Source organism: Schistocerca serialis, chromosome 8 (genome assembly GCF_023864345.2).
Source record: "Schistocerca serialis cubense isolate TAMUIC-IGC-003099 chromosome 8, iqSchSeri2.2, whole genome shotgun sequence".
Classification (NCBI taxonomy): domain Eukaryota; kingdom Metazoa; phylum Arthropoda; class Insecta; order Orthoptera; family Acrididae; genus Schistocerca; species Schistocerca serialis.
In genome coordinates this window covers 561,812,182-561,826,538 of record NC_064645.1, presented here as the reverse complement: position 1 = coordinate 561,826,538, position 14,357 = coordinate 561,812,182, and the positions used below count along the sequence as shown (strand labels likewise).

The following is a 14,357-nucleotide window of genomic DNA, read 5'->3' as shown; positions in this document are numbered from 1 at the left end:
CAAGAAATTTTGCAGAGTGAGAAAGAAGTGGCAGATGAAATGATATGTTTCTGCAAGATGAGTTAGTGGAATTTATAGTGTTGTATATATTGGAATGTGCAAACATTGCCCATGAAGAGTACAATGAAAGTGAAAATGATATCGAATCAGGTGTCAAGTCATGTAGTTCACCATAAAAGTCAATCATTGTCCACAGAGCAGGTACTAAACCTAATTACTTACATGGAAGATCATCCACAGCACAGTAAAAAAAAAAAAAAAAAAAAACTATGAACGAATTTCAAATAGGTCCACAGCAATATGACCTTGTAGCGCATAAGAATGTCTATGGATATTCAAAGGAGGATAAGGTGCACTTGTTACAAAAACTGGTATTTGCACAATTCAAGGATGCTCAATACAATTTACAGGTAGATGCAATGTTTCTAGATTTCCGAAAAGCATTTGACTCAGTACCACATCTACATTTATTGTCAAAAGTTTGATCATATGTGGTATCAAGTGAAAATTATGACTGGATTGAGGACTTTTGGTTGGGAGTACACAGCAAGTTATCTTAGATGGAGAGTCATCGTCAAATGTAGAAGTAACTTTGGGTGTGCCCCAGGGAAGTGTGTTGGGACTCTCAATGTTCATGTTGTATATCTGTGACCTTACGGACAATATTAATAGTAACCTCAGACTTTTTTGCAGATGACGCAGTTATACGAAGATAATCCCAAAAGTAAGGTGTCCTATTTTTTTATAAGTATATAGTCCCGTTTTTTTCTACAATGGTTTACATCAGTTTACAGCTTGAACATTTAGCTATTTTTCAACATAATCACCATTTCTGTCGATGCATTTTTGTAGACACTGTGGGAGATTTATATGCCCATGTCATACCAGCTCACCGCCATGCTGTTCAGAAAGTTATGAACTGGCGTGATTGTTGCTTGGTCTCACGTGTAAAGTGGTATGCCCAGGTTTCGTCACCCATTACAATTGAGTCCAGAAAGTTGTCCTGTTCGGCTGCAAGGCAGTGAAGAAATGCACGGGAAGCATAAACTCATTGCCGCATGTGATCCTGAGCCAGCACGCGTGACACCCATCTTGCACACACCTTCTGGTAGTTCAATGTTTCCATTAAAATCCTGTGAGCGGTGCTTCGGGAAACCTCAGGAACCAACGTGCAGAGATCATCCAGGGTGATCCGCCAATCTTCATGCATGCTTTGCTCAACCTTCAACACTGTCTCCTCAGAAACTGACAGTCTCCCGCTCCTTTGTTCGTCATGAATTTCGGTCCGACCAGCTGCAAACTCTCTACACCACTTACAATCAGTTTTGACATCCATGCATGACTCACCATACACTTCCGTCATTTGGCATCCTTTGCATTCAAAAACTGAATAACTGCACGCAATTCATACTTAACGGTAACATCCAACGGGAGCTCCATTCTCAAAGGCTGCCAAGCCAAGACTGAGCACCTCAGCGCGGCGGGTGCATGTTTACACACAGCGCGTGAAGCACTCTTCATAACAGTGTGACCAACTGCCACACAAACAGAGTTTACTTATAAAAAAATAGGAGATCTTACTTTTGAGATTACCCTCATATATACTGAAATACTGTTTGAAAGAAGCTGCATAACGGTTCAGTCAGATCTTGATATGAATTCAAAGTCATGCAAAGACTAGCAACTTGCTTTAAATGTTCAGGAACGTAAAACTTGTGCACTTCACAAAATGAAAAAAAACATAGTATCCTGTGACTATAATATCAATGAATCACAGTTGGAATTGGACAACTCATACAAATACCTGGGTGTAATACTTTGATAGAGATGTGAAATGGAATTATCACATAGGCTCAGTCATGGATAAAGCAGGTGGTAGACTTCACTTTATTGGCAGAATACTGTGGAAGTGCAATCAGTCTATAAAGGATATTGCTTACAAATCACTGTTTGACCCATTCTAGAATATTGCTCGAGTGTTGGTGAAACCCTTACCAAATACGACCAATAGGGGATGGTTAACATATACAGAGAAGGGCAGCATGAATGATTACTGGTTTGTTTGACCCATGGGAGAGTGTTACTGTGATGATGAAGAAATTTGACAGGCAGACTCTTGAAGATAGACGTAAGCTAACATGAGAAAAGTTACTAACAAAGTTTTAAGGAGCAGTTTCAAATGACCACTCTAGGAGTATACTACAACCCACTACATATCACTCACATAGGAATCATGAGGACAAGATTAAAATAATTACAGCATTCACAGTCATTCAAATAATCCTTCTTCCCATGCTCCATACGAGAGCGGAACAGGAAGAAACCCTAATAACTGGTGCATTGGGCGTACCCTCTGCCGTGTACCTCATAGTGGTTTGCAGAATATGGATATAGATGTAGTTACAGGGCAATGAAGAGGTGGTGCCACAGAGATGTTTACTAAATCAGGTTGTAGATATGTGATGCACTTGCACCAGCATACAGAAACTGTCTGGGATCATGTTCCACACCCATGAGAATTATCTCATTTTTGGGTCTATGGGATGAAAACTGAATCTAATCTTGTCTAATCTCACGTTTATTGATTTGGTCGCTGTATTTATACATATGTACATTATAAATACTTCTTTGTATGACTGTTCCATAATGTCAAAGGTCTTTTCATGAATACATGGAAATGAAATTTTTTTATACTTCACTGCAAGCATAGTTCATTTTTTTGTTTTTGTTTCTAGCAATTGGCAAAATGAATACCTGGGCAGTGCTGGATTTGTCAGCTAGTAATGCATGTAAGCGAAGAGCTTAGATTGAATGTTTGATAGCAGAGAACTAGGTGTAGTCAGTCTGGGTCCACAGCCCTAGGGAATGGCAACTCAATAGTGACACGAAAACGTGTAACTATCAAGGCTAAGTAGACAAAGATAGTAGAACTAATGGAAAGTTATAAAGCAAAAATCTCTACTACCATGTAATTATTGTTTCCATTATGTAAAATTTACAACCAGCTTTAAGTTTTGTAGATTGCAGGTTTATGTGTAAAAATTAAATATGAATTTCTCTCTCTCTCTTTTCTTTAAGTGATCCTAGACAAGTGGCTAGTGCTTACAACAGCTGTTTCTCAAACAGAATACAGCAGTTGACAAATACGCTTCATGATGAGCAGCCAGAAAATAAGAGTGCAGTCAGATCAAACAACTCATGCAAATACGTTATTCATGTATCTAGCAACATACGATGATCTACTCAAAGTTACAAAAGGATTACCTAATAAATACTCAGTAGGTGTTGATGAGATACGAGAAGCTATCATCTAAGCTAGTGCATTCATTGTAGAACCACTAGCATAAATAGTAAATTCATCATTTGAGAGTGGTGTGTTTCCAAATAGACTAATACCTCTGCATAAGAAGGGTGACAAGTGTGAAATTACTAAGTATATGCCAGTTTCAGTTTTGCCAAGCTTCAGCAAAATTATGGATAAAATGTTCTTTATAAACCTTCTTAAATAGAGAAATGCTGATAAATTACTTACAGCATGGGTTCAGATCTGGAAAGCCACCCAGTCAGGAAATTTTGCCTTTTTAAATGAAATATCAATGGTAGTGAACGATAAACAACATTTACTGGGCATATTTTTTGATCTGCTTTTAATGTTACTGGTCATAACTTTCTTTTGCATAAGAGAAGTGATTGTGGAATTAGAGGCCAGCTTAAAATGGGTATCCAATCATGCCTCAGAGATCAACAACAGATTATAGAAATAAAATACAAAGACAGTGAAACACACAGAACGTCTAGTTCTTACAGTAATGAGCAAAACATCAAGTAGGGAGTCACACAAGCATCTATCTTGGGACCTGTCCTATTTCTGCTGTATGTAAATGACTTGCCAATAAAAAAACTGATAGGACAATAATACTCTTTGCAGGTGACATTAATATTCTAATTAGACCACACAGTGAGTAAAATCTGCAGGTAACTGGAATACTGGTAACGCAAAATTTAGCACGGTGGTTCAGCACCATCATATTCATCAGGAATTCTGAAAAAAATGTGGCAGTTAACCTTCATGCCATACAAAACCTCCATACTTCAAACTCTGTTTTAATCATTGATGGAAAAAATGTTTCAAACGCAAGTCAAATAAATCTTTCAGGCATATATAATTTGGGGGATTTGGAGTGTGAGGTGCACCCCAACAATCTAAAAATAAAACTGAATACAATTATGTACGCTATCTGAATTCTCACTCGGAATAAAAGCTACTCATCACTGTGGCAGTATACAGTCACTACTGATGTACGGGGTGATCATAATTAAACTTCCAAACCGCTGTAGAAATAACACCACTGGTCGGAATGAAGTCAAATTGCAACAAAATATTATTGGAGAAGGGGGAAAACATATGGCAGAAGAAAAATAAATAGTTACAAAATGAAGCAACAGATGGCACTAAAAGCATCATAATTTAATAGTGGTCAACTACAAATGACAAATGAATTATACAACAATGCCTCAGGTGTACATTTGATGTTAAACAAACTGTACTACTCAGTGCGCATGTGTGTACAGGTGTGACACTGTTAGTGACGTAAGACCATCCACCATGGCAAGGTCATGGGTCATTCCATGTCAAGTCATCCAGGCCAGACTGATGACCTCAGACGTTAAGTCGCATAGTGCTCAGAGCCAATCATCCAGGCCATGACACCCATTATCTAGTTGTGGATTGAGATTCTGTGTATCACTTTTGTATCTAATATCATGAACTTTAGCCAATTTTTATGGCTTTATATACATTCTGTTGGTAGAAATTGATGAAAGTTTGATGCAATGCATTACTTGGAACAAACCGTAAAAATTTGAAAATTGGTTGCCGTTTTTAAACAAAAAATGATATACTGACAGTTTTTTCCCTGAATATCCTTCAAGACATATAGTTTCTGAAAACATTTACAAATTGTCCATTAAATATTTGTAAATTAGTTTTATTGTTAAATTAGAAAAAAAAATATTTTGGACAATTGCTCCCTGAGGCATCAAGGGATCACCAATTTAGTATTGGAAGGCAGCGTGGTGGGTAAAAATCGTAGAGGGAGACCAAGAGATGAATACACTGAACAGATTCAGAAGGATGTATGTAGGTTGCAGTGGGTACTGGGAGATGAAGAAGCTTGCACAGGATAGAGTAGCATAGAGAGCTGCATCAAACCAGTCTCTGGACTGAAGACCACAACAACAACAACAACAACAACAACAATACAGCTTTACAAGCAGAGCACAATCCTGCATTGAGCCAGTCATGACAAAACGCCGTAGATGCGAAAGGAGTAAAAGCTGTGTACCCATTGTGTGTATACCAACTGCAACAGGCCGTGCACCTGACAAGTGTTTTCATTTACATATTCTGACGCATACAGTGCCATCTATTGATCAATTTTCACTCTATTTTTTTCCTTTTGCCATACATTTTCCCCCTTCTCCGATAATATTCCGTTGCAATTTGACTTCAATCTGACCAGAGGTGATATTTCTACAGCGTTTCGAAAGTTTAACTTTAATTATAATCATCCTGTACAAAACTATTTTCTGATGGAATTTCAGAATGAAAAAATTTAAAATACAGAAAAAGATTCTCAGAGTGATAAAGTAAGCTAAATGCTGGGATTCCTGTAGATCCCTTTCTATGAACCAGAAAGTATTGTCTCTGCTTTGTTTGTATATATATGAAACACTAATCTTCACAAATGGGAGCACCTTAAAGAGATCCTGCAGACCTGTACTCAAGGCCTACAAAAGAATAAACATGACATTCCTAGCTCTAAGGTCTCATCGACTGAAGAGGGCATTGTAGAAGAGAGAAAATAATAGCATGAAAATCTAGCAGTTACATAGCTATCCAATACTGTGTCATGAGTAGTCATTCAAAGTATGAGAGAATTTAGGACAAGAATAAATATTAGAAATTAATGGCACATAGTACTGATAAGACAAGTAGCTTTCACAAGCTTTATTGCAGAAATGTGATCTCAGATTCTGCTGGCATTGACGAAAATGGAGAGAATCGTATTCCTCCACTAATCTCAGAGGAAGTATCTCACCTAAAAAAAAATACCCACAAGTTCTTTATTTTGTATTATTATTACATCTAATAACCGTAAAAATGAAATGCTCTATGTTCATAAGAAGAAAAATATATTTGCAAACCAGCATAGATATAATGCATTATACACATCAAAATCTGTTAGACAACATGAATCTGCTTTTTTGGTTGATATGCTGCTGGAACTGGACGGTATGGATTAGTTTTCAAACCTTGTGACAGCAGCATGATGGCCCTCACTACGCTGGTCGTGCAGTCGTACACGCGGTCATTGGTACGGTCGAGGTCAGCAGTTGGGGTAGGTTCCATTTTCTGAAAAACACAATATATTAACAGAGACCAGAGACACCAACTCTTTAACATTTATACATATAATGAAGAACTGTTAACTTCAGCCTTTGTGATAAAAAAAAGTAGTGTATACAAGAGTCAATCTATTACACAGGCCAATGATGGAAAAACTGTCTTGCTGAAAATACCTTATTCCCATGTTTTTTAGGGTGGGAATTCCAAACATTATACTTAAAAACTGCATCACCCACCATTTCTTCACATTTTACGTTTAAATTTATTAAATTAAGTGATTTTTTAAAGAATCTAACAGCTTTTATATAGTTAAAATAATTTAAAAAGGAGTTGTAATAAATGTAAATGACGTTGGTAGCACTACTGAAAAACATTTGCTGTCAAAAAAAAGGTAGATCCTATTTTTGTGTTAACAGATGGTGTTTTGTTTACTGTTAACCTAACCTCACTTTCCAGTTTCCTGTACATGTGCTCAGTACAATGTCTCATCATGGTTGTAAAAACTCCGCTGACAGTTATTGTTATATTTGTGATGAAAGTGATTAAAAAACATCAAAGAAACATTACAGACTTTGTGAGAAAGGTTTATCTATGATACTTTGGATCTAAAGTTGGTGATCAAGATAAATTTTGGGCACCAAATAACATATGTTATGCGCGTGTGAAGATCTGAGAGAATGGTCCAAAAAGCTGAAAAAATCCTTTAGATTTGGTGTTCTTATGATATGGAGGGATCAACACTGGTGCGGAAAGAACTGACCTGTGAGGGATTCTTTAAAACCTGGTGGGAAGAACATTCTATGCAAAAACCTTGTAGATCCAAAAAACGTACTCCTACCACACCTACATATAAAGCTAGGCCTAATGAAACAGTTTGTAAAGGCTTTGCCTAAATATGGACAATGTTTTAAATACCTCTGCCAAAAGTTTCCATACCTTTCAGAAGCTAAACTAAAAGAAGGCGTCTTTGTCGGACCTGACATTAGAAAATTGATGTCTCATGTTAACTTTGAATCCACAATGGCCTTAAATGAGAAAGTTCTCAGGACATGAAAAAGACCCAGAATATGCTTCTATTATAGCTACAATGTTAAAGAAGTTTAAAACTTTAGGATGTTTAATGAGCCTGAAAGTTCCTCTTTTTGAACAGTCACTTTGATTACTTCCCGGATGATATGGGAGATGTTAGTGGGGAGCAAGGAGAGCGTTTTCACCACGACATTAAAGTGATGGAAAAATGCTACCAAGGCCACCAGAACATCAACATGATGGGGGACTACTGTTGGTTACTTCACCAAGAGGTTCAGCAAATGACTCATCGCAGTAAAAGCTACACAAGAAGCTTCAAAGTAAAAAGAGAAAGAAAATACAAACTAATTCCAGCTGACAAGTGAAACTTCTATTAACACATATTATTGTTTTAAGTATCTTACTGTAAATACAAACCATGCTTATGTTGTAACAAAGCGTTTCATTAATTTCCCTGTTTACCGTATAGCATAGGATTCTTACACTATACAATAAAAAGCACATTGCTTGAAAAATATGGGTGATTAAAAAAAAGAGAGAACTAAAACTAGATTTGGATTCAGCTCATACAAATCTATAAAGATCAGCTATCAAAGTAAAAAAGATTTTCAAAAAAACATTTTTCACTGGCCTGTGTTATTTATTTATTCATTCACCTATAGACAAATTTCTTTGTATAGACATCAACATTATACAAACACATATACATTATTGATAGCACAGGTATATAAGATAACAGAAGAAAACATTCTATATGTAATAAAATCAGAATACAGACACATATACATTATTTATCATGGAATCACATTCTGCAAGATTAAAGGAATGGAAAGAACCTGCTTCAAACAACAGAAATGAATCACATGATTATTCTGATGGCATTTATTGTGTTGCTTACCAATGTACTCCATCCTCTTTGGTTACTTTCTAATTGGTCAACTTGATTATTTATTTGTAATAACTTTTACTGCATAAAGTCTTTGAGTAAAAACTGTTTTTTAGTAAATATACTTTCAGACATGTTTTAAATTTACACAGGTATGGGCTATTACACACTGTGGTTAGTATTCATAGGGCATTTGCAAGTTGAGCACATTATTTTTCCAAGTACTCTGTTATGTTCACCCCATTTTAACTGCTGATCAGTATACCCAAAAATTTTGCACTAGCTATGTACTCTATGGTCTAATTATCTACTTACAATTTTTTTTATATTGGGTCTTTTACTTACACAGAAATCCATGTTACTAGTCTCTCTTACATTAAAAGTTACTTTATTGTTTGTGGACCACTGTAAGTTCCTTGTCAGTTTTTTCTTCTAACATTTCTTGTCTGCCATCTGCAATTATTTTATTGCTGTCATCAGCGAATGACACAGTTTCATCCTGAATGACCCACAGTGGGAAGTTATTAATATAATTGAGAAATACTACTGAATATAATGCACTCACTTGAGGGACTCCAATGTTCAAATATTCTGGATCTGTACGATGTTTACTATGTTTTTGAGTTACCTGAAGTTTGGGCTATCTCTATGATCTGCACACTGGTTGCTAGGTAAGATCTAAACCATGTAATTTTTAAATCTCTTCATATGAAAGAATTAAACAATCATTGTCCAGTTTTCTTAGTGAAAACTTTTTCTGAAATATTTGAAAAAGTAATGAACTCAAAGTAGTCTCACACTTAAGTAGAAACAATTTAATTACCATATTTCAGTTGGGATCCCAGAAGGGTTGCTTGACTGTGAATGTCATTTATACATTCATTCATCAAATAGCATAATCCTCAAATAATAAAATACCACCAGTTGCGATTTTCTGTGATCTTTCCAAGGAATGTGTGTAGATTATGTTAATGTCTGAGAAAAACTCAAGTTTTATGGAACTGATAGATTTATGCACAGCTAGTATGAATCATCATCAAACAGTGCTCCATCGCCCACCCAACCTCCACAACATCCTAGTCCATCCCTAAAACACTCCCAATGCCAACTGCTCGCCACAGGGTTCATATCCCTGTGGAAGACCCAGGTGCAAGACTTGCCCAATCCACTCACCCAGCATGTCCCCTTCCAGTGCTATCATAGGCTTATTCTACCCAATCAGATGCTGCACCACCTGTGAAAGCAGTCACATCATATATCAGGTCTGCTGCAATCATTGCACAGATTTTTATATTGCTATGACTACCAACCACCTGTTCACCAGGATGAACAGCCACAACCAAACTGTGACCACAACCAAAATAGACCACACTGTGGCACAACATGCAGCTGGACATAACATGCTTTATTTCAGTGGCTGCTTCACAATTTGGACCACCTGGACACTCCCCTCCTCCACTAGCATTCTTGAACTGCACAGACACGAGTTATCCTTACAATACACTATGTGTTCATGAAATAATCCCAGACTCAAACCAAGGTAACCTACTTTTCCTGCACTGTCCAACCAACAGTTTCCACCCCCTCTGTTCCATCAGCTCCTCCCTATTCACATCCCAGCACCCTCTTTATGTGATGCCCTCTGCCAATGGATCCATCTGTCTTTCCACTTCCCTTTTCCTCTGCTTTTCCACACCCAGTTTTGCCCCGCCCCCCCCCTCGCCACTCCCTTTGCCACATCCCTGCATCTCCCAGTACTGTGCCTAGTGGCAGTCTTGTCAAGCCTCCATCCTTCCTCACTCACTCCAGATTGTTGCTTATGTTCAACATTACAGTTGCATTACAGTCTGAGCTGCCAGAGATGGCAGTCATGTATGCATGAGTTGTGCTTGCTTGTGTGAAGTAATATGTATATGTTTCAATTTCTGAAGAAGGCTTTGGCTAAACGCTAAATGTGTAACAGTCTTTTTGTTGTGCCTGCTTGCAACTCAATGTGTCAATTTTATAGTTTGTTGACATTCATATATTTACAAGATTTTTTACATATAGGTTTATTTTAGGCAGAGACAGCAGTGTAATAAGCACATCAAAGAACAAGTATTCACTTTACATTGTTCTCAATACATTGTACTATGCTTTGAAGATTCTTGAAAATGGCATAATGCTAAAACTGCAATTAAAAAATGAAACACTTACAGCTGAGAGCAAGATGATGTCATTTAAAAAATTTATAAAATGTGTGGACCCATATTAGAAGATAGCTGATAGCTCGAAATGTCTTCACTCAGAAAAATCAGTTACTTTGCACCAGTGTTCAGCAATGAAGACAACCAAGTTACCTATGGATTCCAGTTCAGTTTCTAACTGGTGTACTTTGTTTCTTATTGAGAGCACTGTTGTTAAATACTGTTATACACTTAAAGCTGCTTATCTTGGGCACTTCTTCTTCCTTGCTACTATTAAAAAATCCTTCGGGTGGGAAGCAGACACTGTCCTTTTATTCACACTGGTGCATGCTGGTTCTTCTTCTTCTTCTGCTTCTAATGTTACTGCTGCTGTAGCTCTTGATTCCTCCTCTGTTACCACTTCTTTTCTCTTTTAGTCTACTTCACTACATGCTGGATCTTCTGTTGCAACTGATTTTACATTCCTTGTCATTAATGCTGTCTTATTAGCTGCTGAAAGCAGAAAGATGGAAGGAGTATATAGAGGGTCTATACAAGGGTGATGTACTTGAGGACAATATTATGGAAATGGAAGAGGATGTAGATGAAGATGAAATGGGAGATATGATACTGCGTGAAGAGTTTGACAGAGCACTGAAAGACCTGAGTCGAAACAAGGCCCCCGGAGTAGACAATATTCCATTAGAACTACTGACGGCCTTGGGAGAGCCAGTCCTGAGAAAACTCTGCCATCTGGTGAGCAAGATGTATGAAACAGGTGAAATACCCTCAGACTTCAAGAAGAATATAATAATTCCAATCCCAAAGAAAGCAGGTGTTGACAGATGTGAAAATTACCGAACTATCAGTTTAATAAGTCACAGGTGCAAAATGCTAACGCGAATTCTTTATAGACAAATGGAAAAATTAGTAGAAGCCAACCTCGGAGAAGATCAGTTTGGATTCCGTAGAAATGTTGGAAAACGTGAGGCAATACTGACCCTAGGACTTATCTTAGAAGCTAGATTAAGGAAGGGTGAACCTACATTTCTAGCATTTGTAGACTTAGAGAAAACTTTTGACAATGTTGACTGGAATACTCTCTTTCAAATTCTGAAGGTGGCAGGGGTAAAATGCAGGGAGCGAAAGGCTATTTACAATTTGTACAGAAACCAGATGGCAGTTATAAGAGTCGAGGGACATGAAAGGGAAGCAGTGGTTGGGAAGGGAGTGAGACAGGGTTGTAGCCTCTCCCCGATGTTATTCAATCAGTATATTGAGCAAGCAGTGAAGAAAACAAAAGAAAAATTCGGAGTAGGTATTAAAATCCATGGAGAAGAAATAAAAACTTTGAGGTTCGCTGATGACATTGTAATTCTATCAGAGACAGCAAAGGACTTGGAAGAGCAGTTGAACGGAATGGTTAGCGTCTTGAAAGGAGGATACAAGATGAACATCAACAAAAGCAAAATGAGGATAATGGAATGTAGTCGAATTAAGTCCGGTGATGCTGAGGGAATTAGATTAGGAAATGAGGCACTTAAAGCAGTAAAGGAGTTTTGCTATTTGGGGAGCAAAATAACTGATGATGGTCTAAGTAGAGAGGATATAAAATGTACACTGGCAATGGCAAGGAAAGCGTTTCTGAAGAAGATTCAACATAAAATATTAGAGCAACAGGTACAATTGTCTGTTGTGCAATGCATTATAATCAAGTTTCTCAGAACAGAGGGTGTAAACTGCCTGAAATTTTGAAAAGACTTGCAGCACAGTTTGGGGACAACATCCCAAGAAAGACTCATCAAATGTGTGCATGGTACAACCAGTTTTTATGAGAATGAGAAATAGTTGAGAATGCAGCTCACCAACGTTGCCCCAAGATCAGAATGACTGAGGAGAATATTCATGATCAGCGAATAACAGTTCCCTAAATTGCTGCCAAGGTTGGTACGGGCTGTGGTAGTGCTCAGGTGACCATTACTAATAACCCTGAATTTCGGAAAGTGTCTACTAGGTAAGTCCTTTTCTTCTCAGGGCAGAGAACCAATTTCATCATCTCGAGGTGTGCAAATGGCTACTGACACATTATCAAACTGAAAGCAAAAATTTTTGCAATCGACTGTGACCTGTGATAAAATGTGGGTGCATTATTACACCCCAGAATTGAAAGAAAAAAAAGCAGTGTATAATGGCATAAAAAGGGCAAATCTGTACCCACTAGTGCCAAGAAGTCTCTCCATGGGGAAGTTCCTTTCAACACTCTTGTTTGATTCTGAAGTAGTCCTCATCAATTTCCTCCCTGAACATCATACTGGGAACCACGCAGTCCAGACTTATTACCCTGTGATTTTCATTTCTTTGGACTACTAAAGGAGAGCACACAGATTTGATGATGATCACATTGTTGAACGGTTTACACACAAGTGGCTGCTGTCAAAGTTATATTCGTTTTACAAAAATGGGATCATGAAACTACCTATCCACAGAGAAAAATGTGTTTCCTGTTCAGAAGACTATAAATATAGGCCCGCAAATGTTAGGTATGGAGATACGGCTACTAAAAGATCTTGCCTAAAATTTAGCAACTTCGCTAATATGAAGCCATCCCAAATCTGTATGAGGTTAAAGTAAAGCACGATTTCCATTCATTTTCTTGTTATTGATCTGGTGAATCTAATAAAATATGTCCCAGATGTGTATCTGTAGTAGTTTTCGATAATGTCCAGGGAAGCAAAGAAGTAATTTCGTAAAATTTTTAATTTATTAACTACTTGGCCTAATTTGTTTTTTAAATTCCAGACAAAGTTTTCAATAGAAGTTGTAGAGAATTTAATTTTGAAAAAATAATGGTAATAACATTGACTGAAACTGTATGAATGTTTCAGATAATCTGCGGTTTCACTTAAATACACTGTTGTTACTATATACTTTCACTGAGCAATACAGAAAAGTAATGGATTTCAAGGTTAGGAAACGACTGAAACAACTCACTAATGGTTGCCAACAATGACATTAACATTTCTACATTCTTAATGGAAAGTAAACAAACTTACTTGTATAATAATCTTTGCTTCTCTGGATGTTCTGGAAAACTACTGCAGATACACATCTGGGACATGGTTTATTAGATTCACCACAACAATAACAACAGAATAAATGGAAATCGTGCTTTACTAAAAACTTGTACAGTTTTGTGATGGCTTCATATTAGAGAAGTTGCTAAATTTCAGGTAAAATCTTTTATTAGCCTTAACTCCATACCTAAACATTTGTGGACGCATGTTTAAATGAATTTTTTTCTATAGTTTTACTTGTAGAATAACATATTAATACATTTGCATATCTTCGTGAATCATCCTATATAGAAGACCAAGTTCATGTGTATGAATGGAAGGTTAAGTAAACTTATAAAAATACAGTTCCAGTTTATATTTGATTCATTCTTGTATTACCAACGACATAGTCCTTACTTCATCACTCTGTTTCCAGTATACAAACATAGCAGAATTTTATAATTATATCAGCAACATCAACATCCGTTACCATTAGGTGTGCTTCCGCATGTTGGCTGGAGGTGGTAGGAGAGCAAGTACAGTCAAATGCAGAATCAGTTTAATTTGGTCATGTCAGTAGTGTAACTGCCATGGCAGTTCATATATGAAACCTTTTTGCTGTAAAGTAAGTATACCTACGATCATTCCAAAGATTGGTTTGAACTCTGAAGTACTTCACTAAAACTGGTCCTACTGGAGGCAGTATGCCACTGCCTATCTCTGGCATTTGAACTGAGTTACCCACCCTGTTACAGAGCAACAATTTAACATGAACTATGATGCAACTAAGCATTTTTCATATTAATCAATCTTTG

General features: G+C 37.1%; 1 protein-coding gene across 5 annotated transcripts in view; it reads right to left on the bottom strand.

The window, feature by feature from the left end:
- LOC126416078 (focal adhesion kinase 1) overlaps positions 1 to 14,357 on the bottom strand; it is a 754,036-nt gene that overhangs the window by 28,061 nt on the left and 711,618 nt on the right. For all 5 annotated transcript variants that reach the window (XM_050083563.1, XM_050083561.1, XM_050083565.1 and 2 more), the window contains one exon: positions 6,316 to 6,415. In XM_050083563.1, coding sequence (XP_049939520.1) covers positions 6,316 to 6,415 — 100 coding nt within the window. The remainder of the gene's footprint in view (positions 1 to 6,315; positions 6,416 to 14,357) is intronic.